This window comes from Lepisma saccharinum, chromosome 1 (assembly GCF_977018435.1).
Source record: "Lepisma saccharinum chromosome 1, izLepSacc3.1, whole genome shotgun sequence".
Taxonomy (NCBI): Eukaryota; Metazoa; Arthropoda; class Insecta; order Zygentoma; family Lepismatidae; genus Lepisma; species Lepisma saccharinum.
In genome coordinates, this window is record NC_139229.1 from 90424976 (window position 1) to 90441806 (window position 16831).

Sequence of the window (16831 nt, forward strand, 5' to 3'; positions counted from 1 at the left end):
CAGACCATATAATCGTTACAGACGTAATGGTGCAGGAACTCAAAATTTCCGGCAAAATAGAAGTCCACAAAGCTCTCGATACTTCAACAATAATGGTAGATTTATGAGCAACAGTTTCAATGCCAGAAACGAGCAAGAACAACAGCAATTTACACTGCATCCTAACTCTCAGTTCTCTAACAATAATTTCCACTCATTCCAACCGTGCAGTGTATGTGCCAATTGCAGATATTCGTCTTCTCAGTTGTCAACGGGAAACAGTTGCAATGCAACTGCAGTGGCGAATACTCCATTGAATGAAAATGCTCCATCTTTCGATCCAAGAGAAACTTCTTGTAAACAGTTCATTTCTTCTGCCCCTGAAGCAACATTAAACGAACGTCGCGGGTGAACGTGGACCAGTTTGCTCGCACTAACATAATGGAGGGTCCGTCTAAATCATATCGTAGTGATAATATAAGCACAACTTGTCAGTATGCTGTATTAAGTAATTCCGTTTTATCTGAAGTTGATCATTGTTATCCACTTTCAATATTTTTCCAGTTAGATTGGTACGAAGATGAACCTACTTGGACTTTAAATGATACTGGCATACCTACTCCTATTACTGATCAACCTCTGATCACAGGAACAGTTTGTGGTATTACAATACAGTGTGTCATCGACAGTGGAAGCCAGTGTAATTTAGTCAGTTATGAATTATGGTGTAGTATAAAATCAATTATTCCGAGTGCCAAACTGGATACAGTGGATCAACTTAAGTTATTGCCGTTTGCAGGACATCAGAAGTTTCGTGTTGCTGGTCGGAAGATTATAAGTATTTCAATTAACTCGGAAGTTTTTTCTTTGGAGATGTTTGTATTGAAGCAACTGCATGCTGAATTAATTCTCGGAATACCATTTTTAAGGCAATACAAAGCTGTACTCGATTTTAGAAGAAACGAAATTAGTTTGATGGCGTCTACTGGTTCCGAACTAGTTCAGCCATTTAACTCTAGCAAAAGCACAACTGATAGGGATCGCTGCCAGATGCAGGAAGTTACTATAGTCGAAGAAGCAGAAAATTTACTTATCGTTTCTCTAGATCAGATCACAACGAAGGTACGGTCGTGTGAATCACTCAGCACGGAGCAGCAGTCTCAGCTTGAGAATCTAATAATAGAATATCATAGGTTGTTTTCTGATCGACCCCGATCTGCATTCGTAGAACCTTATCAAATTGAACTAGACACAAAGGAACCAATTAAGGCACCTATATATCCGGTACCGTTCGCCAAAAGAGCATCGTTAGAAAGGGAACTAGAAAAATGGAAAGCCTGGGGAATAATTAAAGAGATGTCTTTGCCTTATTTAAATCCTGTACATATCGTACCAAAATCTAACGGTGAGTGGCGTCCAGTGGTGGATTTTCGTCGCCTAAACCATCATGTAATTTCACCACTTACCCATGTTGAACCGATAAACGAGCTACTTCAACATTTTAAGGGTGCAAGATATTTTTCTTCGATTGATCTCTCCTGTGGATATTTTCAAATACCACTTACGCCCGACTCGTATAAGTACACAGCTTTTTCGTATCGAGGACGACAGCACGTGTTTTGTTACTTGCCATTTGGTATAAAATCAGCTGTTTCTGTTTTTGTTGAGAGAATGAATAAGGTGTTTGGACCAGAGACTCATTCATTTCTGATGATATATGTGGATGACATTTTAATATTTAGCCCAACAATAGAGAAACATTTTGAACATCTTGATTATGTTCTACAGACATTGCAGAAGATGAACATGTCCATAAAATTTTCCAAATGCAAATTTTTCCAAACTGAAATTATGTTTTTGGGTCATGTGGTGTCTGGTTCCGAGATTAAGGTCGATCATGATAAGGACTCAGCTATTCTACAGTTTCCTGTTCCTCAAAACAAGAAGTCACTTCGCAAATTTTTAGGACTGGCAAATTGGAGGAATCGTTTTATACAGGGATTTTCAGATATCGCTAGTCCATTATATCATCTTTTACGCAAGAATGTGCCTTTTTATTGGACACCTCAGTGTCAAGAAGCTTTCTTGTTACTAAAGAATGCTCTAATTTCAGCACCAGCATTGAGTCAACCCGACTTTGAGTTGAGGTTTTGTGTTTCTGTTGATGCAAGCCAGAAAGGATTGGGTTGTGTACTTTGGCAAGTTGATAATGGTGAAATTCGTGTAATACAATACGGCAGTCGTGCTCTTAGAGGAGCAGAGATTACATATAGTACACACGAATTGGAATGTTTAGCTATATTATTTGCTCTGGAGAAATTTGCTATATATCTTAAAGGAACTGATTTCAATTTATATTCGGATCATAAGTCCTTGTCTTGGCTTAAAACTGCACAATCACTTAATTCTCGTCTTACGAGATGGGCTCTCAAACTGCAGTGTTTTGATTTCACGTTATATCATGTCCCAGGAGTTTCGAATAATATTGCTGATACGTTGAGCAGATTTCCGCCTTGTACTACTTATTGTGCACTTGAAGATAAATTATATATCAATCAAGTAATTGTGGAAGATTCACAAGATGGTACTTCTTCTATTTGGCAAAAAGCTCAACGAGCAGATGAAAAATGTAATAATATAATTTCTCACCTGGAAAATAGTACAACTGATAAAGACTTTTCAAAGTATCTTCTTCACGACAAAATTCTTTTTTATAAACCCAATTCAGAAGAAATTTGTAAACTTGTAGTGCCACGTGAGCTTATACCTTTGGTATTGCACAAAATGCATGATTTAAATGGACATTTTGGTTATCAGAAAGTTGCATATTTTTGGCCGTACATCAGGAAATCTATTAGAAATTACCTGAAAGATTGCTTAGAATGTGCACGAACCAAGATTGTAGGTCGGCCATTGCGGAGAGATGAATATCACGTCGTTTCTCAACAACCGCACGATTTCCTCTCTATTGACTTAATCGGAAAATTACCAAGATCACATACATATGAATATCTTCTCACAATTGTAGACGTTATGTCAAAGTTTGTTATGATTTATCCGTTAAGAAAAGCGACTGCCAGAGAAATTACCAATCGTTTTGAAGAACAATATTTTAAACATTACCCTGTATGTAATATATTATTATCAGATTGTGGGAGCCAATTTACATCAAATGAGTGGAAAACCTACATGGATTCAAGGAAAATTAAGCATATTACTACCACTACATACAATCCGAAATCTAATCCTATTGAGAGGTACAATAAGGAGATTGTTAGATTACTGCGATTATTCTGCAATGATAATCACACCAGTTGGTATACAAAAATAAATTCTATTATTCAGTTACTAAATCATTCTTGCTCTTCAGTTACCGGATTATCTCCTAGTGAACTTTTCTTACATGAAGATATGAAGGACTCAATATTTGAAGAAATCGGCTGGCCGGAGCAAATTAAATCTTTGCCATGGAAACGCAAATTGTTTTTAGCGGAAATCAGGACTAGACAATCTAGAAGAAGTAGAAAGATTAAGAATGCATTGAACTCGATTAAACTTCAAACAGGAGATTTGGTTATGATAAGAAATAGGCAAGTTAGTTCTAAAATTAACAGCCAGATTCATAAATTGTTCAACTTGTATATTGGGCCATTCCTTGTCAAGGAAATTAAGGACAATAATGCAATTCTTTACACAATGAACCAGCAATATTATGACAAGGTGAACTTTTCAAATCTTCGAGTGTTTAACTGTTCGGAAGAAAAGAGGAATCAACTCTTGTCTGAGAATTAAATTTATGAGAGTAGATACTGGAAAAGGGAAACCATTCTGTTTATCATATTGTACAATTGAATGTTGTATTATGTTCTGATTTGTTATTACCTGTTAGGCACAAATCTGTTTATGTGCATGTTGTTGTCGAATGTCAGATAATATTGTCCATTTGTAACTTTGTTTTAGTTATGTTGATAAACAACGGACTGATTTGTAAATGAAAACTCCTCCTCGCTGTTTGGTAGTTTTCATTTTCCCGGAGGAGGGGAATGTTGTGACGGTCCTGTGAATCTGCACAATATAATTGTATGTTTATTGAAATTATTAATTTCATATTATACAAATCACTTTATATTAACTGTTCAAAAAAAATGTATAATAATTACTTTGTACTACGTTAATTATGTTTTATGTTATTTATTGCGCTATACGCTGTATAAACGAGATATTTGGAATTCTAACGTTGCTATAGCAACGAGAATCAATAGTCATTGTGTGGTAGTGTGTCTAAAAAAAATGGAAATATAGGTAATAGTGAACTGCATATTTCTCAGTTATTTCACTAATATATAGACCCATAGAAGTTGTACCTTCACCTTCGCGTTTTAGTTTCAAATATTTATGAACAAAATGTAATCGTGCAAATGATTGACTAGTGAACGTCACAGTTATTTAGAGATGGTTTGTAGTACAGCATTTTTCTTGAAAATAAACATCAATAATTTGCTGTATCATGATGTGCTTGACTATTATTTCAACTATTATTTCAAGCAATTATTTACTTTCTGGTAGTTGTTTAAAATAATAACAGCGTTACTGATGAATATTTTTATTATTTCAGCAAAAACCTTCTGTTTATCTATTTACACAACAGTTCCATTTTAGATTTAAGATCAAAAATTTTCCATTACGCAATAACTTCACTATCCTTTTCATTATTACAGTATAGAGTATAAAAACTGATTTCATATTATATTTCTAATATTGCAAAACTGCTATGAATTGAACATAATAGAACTCTTAGTTAATAATTAACAGTTTATTACAATCATGTATAAATGTAGACTGTGTGTAATTTTATTACACACACACACACACACAGAAAAATACAAATTGAGTGAATTATATGTACGAAATTTAAAAACTTATATTCAAGTTCCTGATCTTATATTTTGTCTCCATTGGAATTAATGCAAAATTAGATCATCTTTACAAGTCACCATAATTGGAGTTTAAATCAGTGCAGTAAGTCCTGATTTTTCAAAAAAATTCCAAAATTGAATTGTTCAAAGCTTTATCTTCAGTGTTGAAGATACAAATACTGGTAGTCACTTTAGAGTTTACTTCGTGAATCAATTTCACAACTGAAATAAAAGAATAGTAATAAATTCCAATATGATGCTTGAAAATCAGTCAACGCAAGAAGGGTGCACAAATCTACTTTTGTTAAATACAAATATCAATATTTTGCTCCTCATGCAATCAACATTTACAATAAAATTAAGGCTGCCGGGGTGGAACAGATGAATAGAATTGGTATTCTTATATTACTATCAATTGAAAATGACGCATATATACAGGGCTATTCTAAATGATCTTCCCAATTTCAAAGTTTAATATCTCACGTTTATTTAGTCACAATGACATGCAAATTATTTGAAGAACTCAAAAAGTTTTAGTGTCTGGCAAAGCTAATGTTTAGTTACGCATTCTACCGCTAGGGCGAGAGTAAATCAAGATGGCTGGAAACGAAGACAGGAGAGCATTTTGTGTCCTGGAATATCATGTACAACAGTCAGTTATTTGTGTCCAACGAAGTTTTAGGACGAAGTTCGGGTTAGATCCACCGAGCGGTCACTCAATACGAAAGTGGTATAGACAATTTAAAGAAAGTGGTGGATCTGCAAGAGGAAATCAACAGGCCAACCAGAAGTTAGTGATGAAACAGTTGATCGGGTGCATGCGACTTTCGTCAGAAACCCCAACAAAACAATGGTTCGTGCAAGTAGGGAATTGAACTTGAAGCAGACAACAGTGTGGCACCAGGATGTCAGGAGGGAACTCAACAGAAGGTTACCAATACCAAATCATGAGGATCAGGTTCTTCTTCCTTGTGGGGTTATGTTAAAAACCAAGTGTATGAGCCCCCCCTACCTAACAACTTACCTGAACTTCGAGTACGCATCCAAGAAGCAGTTGCGTCCATTGACACTAAGATGTTGGGAAGAGTGTGGCAAGAATTTGACTATGGGCTTGATGTGTGCCGAATTACAAAAAACATTCATATTGAGCACCTTTGACGTGGAACATAACACGTATGTATGTAAAAAAAAATCTTTTTTGAGTTTTTCTTTCATTTAAAATAGTTTGCATGTCATTGTGACTAAATAAACGTGAGATATTAAACTTTGAAATCGGGAAGATCATTTAGAATAGCCCTGTATTTGCCTTCAATTTATTTGTAAAATTACCAGTGATTTTAACAATCTACTATTTTTATAGTGTGTAACTGGGTGAACACTTCTTGAATATAAAAGCATAGTTTCTAATAGAAATTTAAGCAAAAATGCAGGCTCGACCAGGACTTGAACCAGTGCCTTTGGCATACCATGTCATTGCTTCACCAACAGTTACCAATCTTTTTTTTTTTATTCATTTGATACCTGTGTGGAATTGCCTCTTGTCAGTGTTGCCACAACAGGATCTATTGCCTTTGAAAACTAGTCTCTCGCAGTATAGAGCTGCACGTACAATGGGGTAGCGGTAACTCTGCGTCATAGTATACACCCTAGAACGTTCATCATCAATGAAGCCAACACCTCTGATGAAAAACAGTGGTTTGTTAGTGTGAATTGTTGTTTTAAGTCCACTTTATGCACAAATAGGCTAATTGGGACTGGACCTACAGTTTAAAGTGGGAACTGAACAACTTTGCCTCCACTGGGTATCACACGTGAGACCCCCTGATCACAGGGCAACAACATTACTACTATGCGATCAGGGTGGCCCTGAACCACTCTGAGTCTGATAAATTTAATTTGTTGACCTTTACAACTTTGGATGGCCTGTGATGTCTCTCACTGTGTAGAATAAATAGAGGAGATACCTCATTCACCTTGTCCACACTCCTGCTGCTCATTTGCTTTTAATCCTATAATTTCTGATTTCCTGATTATGCTCAACTTTTGGACAATTTTTTTTGTGTGTGTGAATTCAAAAATGTATGGCACACATGAGTCACGTCTTGGTCTCTAATGTGTTTAATAAAAATCTTGAATCTTTTTCTGAACTTTTCACAGAGCGTCATCATAAGAAAATTTTAAAAAACTGTTCATCTTTGTATTACAATAAAACCCAAATAAGATCTGTGAGATTGCTTTTAAGCCTACTTTATGCACAAGAAGGCTAATCAGAGCTTGACCTACAGTTTAAAGCAGGATTCAAACCACTATGTGCCTCCATTGGTCATCGAACCCAGGATCCTTTGATTGTAAGGTGATGACATTACCACTACACCATTGGGGAGGAAATCAAATTTGTAATAATTAGATTGATAGAATTCTCGGTTGCAAGTCTGTGACTGCATAGGTCAGATTTGGGTCATTTCTATCATGACATTGGAGAATTTCCAACAAAGATTGCAAGAATGAAGCAATATAACAACAAAGAATGCAAGAATGAAGCAGTATAACAAACAAGAATGAAGCAATCTAACAACAAAGAATGCAAGAATAAAGCAATCTAACAACAAAGAATGCAAGAATGAAGCAATCTAACAACAAAGATTGCAAGAATGAAGCAATCTAACAACAAAGAATGCAAGAAAGAAGCAATGTAACAACAAAGAATGCAAGAATAAAGCAATCTAACAACAAAGAATGCAAGAATGAAGCAATCTAACAACAAAGATTGCAAGAATGAAGCAATCTAACAACAAAGAATGCAAGAATGAAGCAATGTAACAACAAAGATTGCAAGAATGAAGCAATGTAACAACAAAGAATGCAAGAATGAAGCAATCTAATATATATATATATCTTGTGAATTGTAATTCAAAATATTGTCAGGATTCAAATTGAGTAGGCAGTGGCATATCCAGGGGAGTTTATGGGGGTTCTAGTTCTCAGTTTTGAAAAGCAAAAAGATTTAAACAGAAAAGGAGATATATATCAAATCAATATACTGTTAATATCATTAAAAAATTTAAATGAATGATCATTTTAATTATTCTTTTTTTTTTGGAAAATGACATTAATTTAAAATATTTCCATTAAGACATGCTACTAACTCACCCATGAAGCTTAGTTATCCTATCTGCTTCTCTGTAACCCGATTCTACTGCTCCATGTACAGTTGAGTAATAGTGATCATGTGTGGCTTCACCAGCAAAGAATAATACCTGAAAAAAAAATATACTATATTATATGCATTTGAAAAAAAAATTGTTTATAACCTGATTGAAGACATCAATACAGTGGAATAATTTAGGAAGTCATTAATAGAATGTGTTGTGATCAGGCACAGATCCACCGGGAGGACAGTCCCAGACCTCTATATTTGCAAAGCAATTCTCTACCTTCTAGACATAAAAATAAGCTTCGTTCGTGTTTACAGTATAATTTGTTGCTTATATGTAACAGGGCAAGTGTATGTTAGAATTGAGGTTCGGTGAGGTGAGGCATTCAAATGAAATTCCCCCTCCCAACTGTAACTTCTGGATCCGCCATTGGTTGTGATGAGTTTTGTGACTCAGAAACTAGCCTTTGTTATTTTAAACTGGAATTATCGGCATCAGTATCAGGTGGAATTGCTCAGGGTATTGGTATCAGGAAATGATGGTATCGGCTCAGCCCTAGTCACCTTCACTTCTAAGTGACTAGTCATGTAAAGTTGTGTCTTGTGTGTGTGTGGTTATCTTGGCATGGGAAAATTCTGCAAAGCCAGAACTAACTAACTCTCCAGCCTTCTTTAACTCCAAGGTTTATGGCTGCAGCAACACAGGACTTCCATCTGTCCCTATCCTGAGCAAGATCTATCCACTCTTTTCCATCCCTACCGATTTCCTTTAGGTTCATCTCAATGTTATCCCATCATCTTCGTCTTGGCATTCCTACAGGCATTCTTATCATCAGATTTCCCGACAAGAATCCTGTAAATGCCTCTCCTATTTGTGCCACATGGCCTGCCCACCTAAGTCTTCTTGATTTAATTATTCTAATAATATCTGGACATGAATACAAATTATGTAGTTCTAAATTATGTAACATTTTCCACTCACCTGTCTCTTCATTCACTTTTAGGTCCAAATATTATCCTAAGGATCTTATTTTCAAATACTATCAATTTATGTTCCTCTTTAAATGTAAGGGACCCAAGTTTCACATCCATATAATACTACAGGCAAAATTACTGTTTTGTATATTTTAACTTTTAGTTAAAATATACAAAAACATCGCATGAAAAAAACCCACTTAAAATTACCTTATATTATTTTGCATCTATAAAAAGTGGTTATGCGAACCTTTAAGAAGAACCTCTCACCCCTGAAGTCTTTCTGTCTACAGTGTTAATTATGGATGTGAATGCAACATTTAGGGCCTTCATGAAGGATTTGTAATAGAATATCTAATGGCAACTGTAATTTTTTTCAAAAACTTCACACTGGTCTTTACGTTTCAGAAGCATACCTGTTTTCCCTTTGAATTAGACACTGGCCTTGCTAGGTCCGAGGCACTTGTTTTATTCCTTTTTGTATCCATGCTGATGAAACTGTATGACCCACAAAAATGTGGATTCGTATGCCATGTTGACCTGTGTGGGGGAAAAACACAATGTAATTCATTCAGTATTCTTTTCAAAATAAAATATTAATGCAATGAATTATGTTCACATGAAAAAGAACAACACGTGGAACTCTTAACGGAAACATAATTACGTTCACTGTATTCTAAATAATGGTAATAGCACACAAAAGAGTTGTAGTGCTCCAGTTTGTAAGGTGTCTGACTGCCACACAGGAGACCAGTTTTAGATACCCAGGGTGCAACATTTTTACACAATATACCTTGATAAAACTGCTCTAGGGCTTACCCAGCTTCTAATGAATGGATAACTTTAACTTGGAGGGGAAAAGGGAACCGGAGCATAGTGTTGATCATATCACCTTCAGCTATGGCCAAGATTGAGCATGTGTGGAGCACGATCTCCCCCCTCCCCCCACCAATTCACAGAAGGGTTCAAGGGATGCGTTTATAACTAACATTTATGTAAAATGAACAACAGTACAGTATGAGAAAACTGGTAATACAAAAGCAAAAATATATTTTAAAAATCAGTCGCATGTTAAAAGGTTTTTAAGGTACCCGCTAAAGGATTTAAGTAAATATTAGTATGTAAATGAATATAGAAATATACAGTATTTTTTTTTAGAAACAATACTTAGTGCTTTCCTAAAAAGAGGAAAGTCTAGTCGGTAGGGCATCTGACTGCCATGTAGGAGACCCAGGTTTGATTCCCCGGATGAGTGATCTAAGGTCTGAATTTTTCCAGCCTTGTCCCTGCAAAAAGTGCTCTGGGGCTCACCCAGTTTCAAATCAATGGGTACCTGGGGGCAACCCTGGAGAGGGGTGTGGGGTAAAGGCAGCCAGAACATGACGCTGATCACATCATCTCCAAAAAATGTCCCGAGAATGAGAATGTGTGGGGACCTACCCCCACATCCCCTAAATGTCCCTTCATGGCACAATGCTATATGCATGGGGAACTTTGCTTTTTTTACCTTTTTTCTGAAACAAAATTATTATTTACACATTAGCAAAGCAGATCTACTTTTCTATTAAATGAAAATATAGGCAGAGTTGAGTATTTTTACTGCAAATGACTTACAATGACAAACACACAAAGTGTTCAATAAAAGAAACTGTTACACCAACGTACCTTACAATTTCTTCTGGTTGTGGTATACCACATCTGCTACCAACAAAATACTTAAGAATGGTCATGCAGCCTTCCAGTACTTCTGATTCTGTAAGCTGTTCCATGATTCGAGCTGATGGACCAGAAACCCAACCACACAGCACCTTGGGATGGTTGAAAAGTGTGTAGAAGCCAAATATGTCTTTTGTCCAATCATCAAAGACCTGTGTTGTCAGATAAATTGAGGGTTATATTAAAAACTTAATGGATAGCGTGTGTTTTGTGTTTCAGTAATGATTAAAATTGCATGTGTGTTTGAGTGAAGATATAAGAAGTAAAAAGCAATAATGACTAATGACTAGTACTTTCATCAGTGATCGGAAGTAGCGCGCTACTTGTAGCGTCGCTACTGTAGCTAGCTACAAAATTTGTAGCTGTAGCTGTAGCGACGCTACATTTTGAAAATTGTAGTTGTAGCGGTAGCGAAGCTACAAAATTTCTGTAGTTGTAGCGAAAATTTCGCTACAGCTACATTATTTCTCTGCATTTTGAGGTAAATTTTGAATGTGGCAATAGCGTAAAAAAATCGACAATAACGCTTACTTTTGCAGGAGGTTAATAAAGACAGTCTTTTACATGGAAATATGTATAATCTAGATTATAAATATCTCAATATCGCGCATTATAGATATTTACGTAATTCATTAATATCTGAATATTTCTTATATCCAGATAACTAATAGACATATACAAATTTATTCAGGCTAACAGCTACGTTTTTTTTAGTTGCGTCGCTATTTTGTGTAGAGACATGTCTCGCTTGCTTCACTGCTGGAAAAAATGCCTCGTTTGTGTCACACCCGGAACAAATCCTGTGGATATCCATGGTGTAAGAGACAGCAAAATATCAATAATTACTATGCAAAACACAACTTGCAGTGCAAAAACGAGCGATCCATTTTCCAGTACACTGACAAAGCATTAGTGCCAACAATCAATGGCTCAGTACGTTAATAGCATTGATCATTGTCAGTATATATGATGTCAGCAGCAAGAAATTATTGTTACAAGAACGATAGACATACACTTTCTGGAATTACATTTATTTTCGTGATAATATTTGTTCACAAATTTTAAAATTACAATATGTTTAGAACACTCGGGTTTACACGCCAGTGTCAGTTTCCTCAATACATTTTATCATATTGTAAAGACTACGTACGAGTTATTGAATTTTTTGCAGAAACGACAATTTGCTTTAGTTAATATACATAGTTTTCAAATTTATGTATTTTTCCTACTTTTACGTCGCTTTTATCTTAACTTTTGCTAATCATGGCAATGAGGATGAATGGTTTATTTAGTTATTATCTTATCTATAGTCACTTTCTGTCACTTTCGGCTAATTGTGAGAATGAGGAAGAATGAAGAATGACGATGAGCAGTGTGGGGAGTGGAGGAGCAGGAGGATCCCATCCTCCCAACTAGGAGTCTTTCCTAGTATTTATTTTGAGTCCACTTTATTGATAGATAAGCTGATCGAGACTGGATCAAACCTGGTGCCATTGGATTACAAGGCGACACAATTTCCACTGTTCAGGGAAGCAATTCAAACATGAAAACTTACGTAAATCATCGCTCCACCTGTTTCTCATCTATAGCCTACCATAAGAACCATACAACAGCTATCCCCAAGGTTTGGGTAAATCCCCCCAACTAGCATTCCATTTAAGTGCTAAGTAGATATAATTGACAAATATCACATTTTTATCTTATTCCCATTTTGCACAACACGTTATAGTTATTTCGATACATATCATTCCAATAAGTAGTCAGCCACATAAATATTTTTGATATGACAATGAGAACAACACGCACACGTGTAAGACCCCATTTTCATTAATATTCCATGAGAGCAGCAGGAATATTTAATAAGAAAAATTATCATTATAAAGCATTGATTACCTTTCAATATGTTATAAAGCATAGTTTACACCCCAGTTTACACCCCAGTTTACACCCCAATGTATGTTCAGAATGCTGCCTTCATATCAGTCTATTAAATAATGAAATATTTGTTCTCAAGAAAAATATGTTGATATGTGAATATAGATACGTAATCCTACCAAATTTTATTTGTGTATAGTTGTATTCATTAATTTGAGTAACACCCTAATTGCAATATTCATATATCAAATGTGAATTGATATGCATCTTGAATAGGTACGTTATTCTCTAACATTATAGTAAAATAAGTAACTGAAGTAACACTGCTATCAAAATTATCGAATGACGGGAATCATGATAATAAATAACAGAATCTATTTTCCTGTAAGTACAACTATCATACTAGGGGCTTCTTTTGAATATCCATGTGGTTGTTTTTATTTTTTTATGCAGAAGTAGCGAAAAAAGTAGCAAAGTAGCGAGTAGCGAACAGGAGTAGCGTAGCGAGCTACTTTTTAGTAAATGTAGTTGTAGCTGTAGCGAAGCTACATTTTGGAAGAGTAGCTGTAGCTGTAGCGAAGCTACTTTTAAAATGTAGCGTTCTGATCACTGACTTTCATGATACCTTCAGACTAAAAGCAAACATTTACATCATAATGGAGTGGCTATTCTTACAATAACACTCGATAGTTTGCTTCCCTTGATGAAGATGAAGCAAAAAAAATAAAATTAAACTGGACGGATTTCAAATTGGTTAAATTATAATAACTTTACCATCATATGAAATTTTAGTTACATGAACAATAATTTTAGCCGAGGAGATATTTGCATTCCCTTCAATAAGTAGACATTTACACGTCAAAATACACCACGTGACGTTGACCTAATTTACTCTATTCCACCTTCTACAAACAATCCTAGTGAAATTTAATACAACATGTATTGATAATCGATGTTATATACAATAACTGTTCTTTATACATTCATTTATGACTAGTCAATTATATTTTTTCAAGATGGCTACCTGACGTGCTTTGTTCCAGACCACGTTTTGCGATAAAACGAATATGCAAATTATGGCCTTAACCGGTAACACTCGAATGCTAGCATAACGTAGAACGATGATATTTAGTTTCATGTAAGTTCCTCACACAATCATCTGATTGCCACTTTGTTAGAATAAGATTTTGGTATTACGTTGTCACAGCATATACCAACCATAAGTCCACATCAGCTGTGATGAAATTCAATCATCTTTCGTTCACACTGTCTTTCATCTCAAAATTGGTACCGTATAACAAATCACTGTCTTTCGTGCATATTTTGTGTTATTCTGATCAACTCGCTCTCCTTTGATTGCTAGGATTTCCTCTGATTCCTTCCAGCTCGTAAAATTCAAACGTCCATTGTTTTTCCTTCTTCTCCAACGAGTAGTGTGATCTGTTCCTTTCACACGGTTCTCCGAAACGATTCCGTTCTTCCGTTCTCCCTTCCTAAGATGTTATGCTCACTCACTCGTACGAAGTTGAATACACAAATCCCAGTTTAGTTCATATTTTAAACATAAATTGTCTTATTTGGACATTGTTATTTCTTATATTGTAATAATATTCATAAGCAGCTTAAAAAACAATAATTATAATATTTCGATATAAAGAGTAAACTAAAGACATCTAAATACGTATTTATATAATACCGCGTCTCTCTTTTCCCAATCATGAATAAAGACATCTATTGTGTACAATTGGTACACTTCGCAACATCTTATTTGACCGCCCCGAAAGAATTCTAAGTCCCGAAATCGTAAACTTAGCAACATTGCACTTCAGCTCCAGCTGAGAGTAGCCAACTTTGAGCAGGTCCTTCCACTAGACGAAAAACGCTGCGCTGAGAGGTTTTCAATTTAACACTTTCCATGAACTTAGAAACTATAAACCGCTATTATAATACACAATCAAACAGATATAATAAATTGGAAAAAGAACCTTGAAGGATATTTACGATTCTGCTTGCTCGACTTGAAATTTGGGGGGTTTGAAACACTGAATAGAGTTTTTCTCCACCTGGAGGAAATTGCCATCAAGTTTGTGCAGAAAGAAGCAAATTTGTGAGGAGTTTATGCGACATTTTATTGACAATACCTTGCATAATATCGAACAGTTCTCAAAAACATATATTTTACACGACTTGTCGAGAAAATGTGCTTGAAACACAGGAAGGTGGGAGTCTTCATAAACGTCAACATGTTTTTAAGGGTATAACGTCAGTAATTTAACGTAGAGCAGTTGGGTAGGCGCTGATATCCTTATTTTTCATCAAGCGTGAAAGGTCGCGGGTTCAAATCCCACCCTCTCCTCTTTCTTTTTTCTTTGCTGAACAGATACCGTTGATATTAGAATATTTAAAAAATGAATCCAATGCACACTTGAGGGACGTCCCTTCTGCGCATATTTCCCCTTAGAAGTTGGAGATTTCCAGGATTTAAAGTTAAAACTTTTCTTTTTAGTTATTGTTCATATGTTGTGTTAACACACACATCATGATTAATTCACAAATCACATATATGTATTCAGGATGCAAAAATGTGTTTCTTCTTCACTGACACCTAAAATATTGATTACTTGATTTCGATATACTAAAAAAAGATATACTCGTACAGTTATGTTAAGTAGTGATGTAGTGCAGTACTGTAACGAAGGACAGCGTTTAATGAGTTCAAATTGCTAGGATTGGTAATTTTATGTCCGTTCCTTCGTAATGACTGTTTTCAATCCCCTCATCACCATCTTACCATGCATCTAAAACTAATAGTAAATTGCTAATTAATGTAAGTAAATTGTTATTGCGACGAAGGCCGATTCGATAAGAAACTGCTGATAAGTATTTATATAGTGAGTGACAAACAAAAAATTCAAAACCTCATAATGATCGTTAATTCATCACTGCCTTGTATCTAAAATGTTTGTCTTCTTTGAACAGAAAGTACGAGTATCAGATATAACAAACTTTCCCCACTAACTTTGCAATATTCGAAACCACCATTACAGACTTAGCTCTACGTAACTTGATTCTGCGCATTCCACGTGGCATGTGACTTCCTCCTATCATCGAAATAACTTTCTCTTACTATTTCCTTTCCTCTCGTGAAATACAGAGACCAATGTTAACTTCTTAGCACGGTGGATAAACTTTACACCCAACGATATACTCCTGAAAAAAATCCTGCCTAGGTGGAGAATCGAACCTACGACTTCCCTCGTAAGAATCAAGCACGCTACCTCTTCTCCAGGTAGCTCATGTTAAAATTTGCTACCAGTTTGAAGAAACCAATTCACACATAATGTCATATCAATAATTTCCTCATGGCAATTTTCATGAGGAAACAAATTCAGATAAAATCGAGAAACGCTGAAAGGGAAAAATGATGAACATGTCTATTGGTGTTTTGTCATATTTTGTAAATTGTGTAAAAATTCCATGTTTTGAACAAGCAATCGTTTAGTTACGAAGTATTTTGTTGTTTGTTTAAAGTAGGAACAGGAGAGCGAAAAGGAGTCATTTGAACCAGACCCCGTTTGACAAGAAACTTCAGCTCTTTTCCAAAGACTGTATGAAAAGAGAGAGGAACGTATGAAATATAAAATATTTGTGAAATTAAAACAATGGAAACCTTGAAAGATAATACTAACGAACTTCAAACTATGGAAAACATATTTTCGTGGTGGAAAACTCCAAGTCATTTTCGAAATATGAACTTGATGTTTTTCTTTATTATGAAGTGGAGATATGGGACTATACGATCCCTCAGCAAGAAAAATTTTAAGTAAGCTACCTCCAACTTTTTCAATGGTCATAATTACTAATTAGGGTCCGGAAGTTGATGAAAAATCAACTTTTTTTCTGACCATTAAAAACAATGCTAAACCTGATATCATGTCCATTTCCCTTCAGTTAGAGCCAGAAAACACTTTCTATTTTACATTTCTTTCATTTTTCGGCCTTTTTTGGCTTTTAGTTTATTTGTCAGTATTTTTAACAGTTTTTGGTGCATTTTTACTTATTTTTGAGGTTTATTTTTCTCCTCCCCTGTTGTTTCGTGCATTTTAAATGCATTTACTAGTAAAACTTACATATTTAGATTTCTTGACATGGTCCTTTTAGCAAATTCACCATGAATCGAAAATACGGTCAATGGAAAAGCATAATATTATTCTTA

General features: G+C 35.2%; 1 protein-coding gene across 3 annotated transcripts in view; it reads right to left on the minus strand.

Moving 5' to 3' along the window:
• Nucleotides 1-16831, minus strand: part of LOC145997517 (uncharacterized) — a 147679-nt gene that overhangs the window by 51834 nt on the left and 79014 nt on the right. For all 3 annotated transcript variants that reach the window (XM_083134620.1, XM_083134621.1, XM_083134622.1), the window contains exons 7-9: nucleotides 10690-10892; nucleotides 9441-9564; nucleotides 8046-8152 (exon numbers count right to left, since the gene is read on the minus strand). In XM_083134620.1, coding sequence (XP_082990746.1) covers nucleotides 8046-8152; nucleotides 9441-9564; nucleotides 10690-10892 — 434 coding nt within the window. The remainder of the gene's footprint in view (nucleotides 1-8045; nucleotides 8153-9440; nucleotides 9565-10689; nucleotides 10893-16831) is intronic.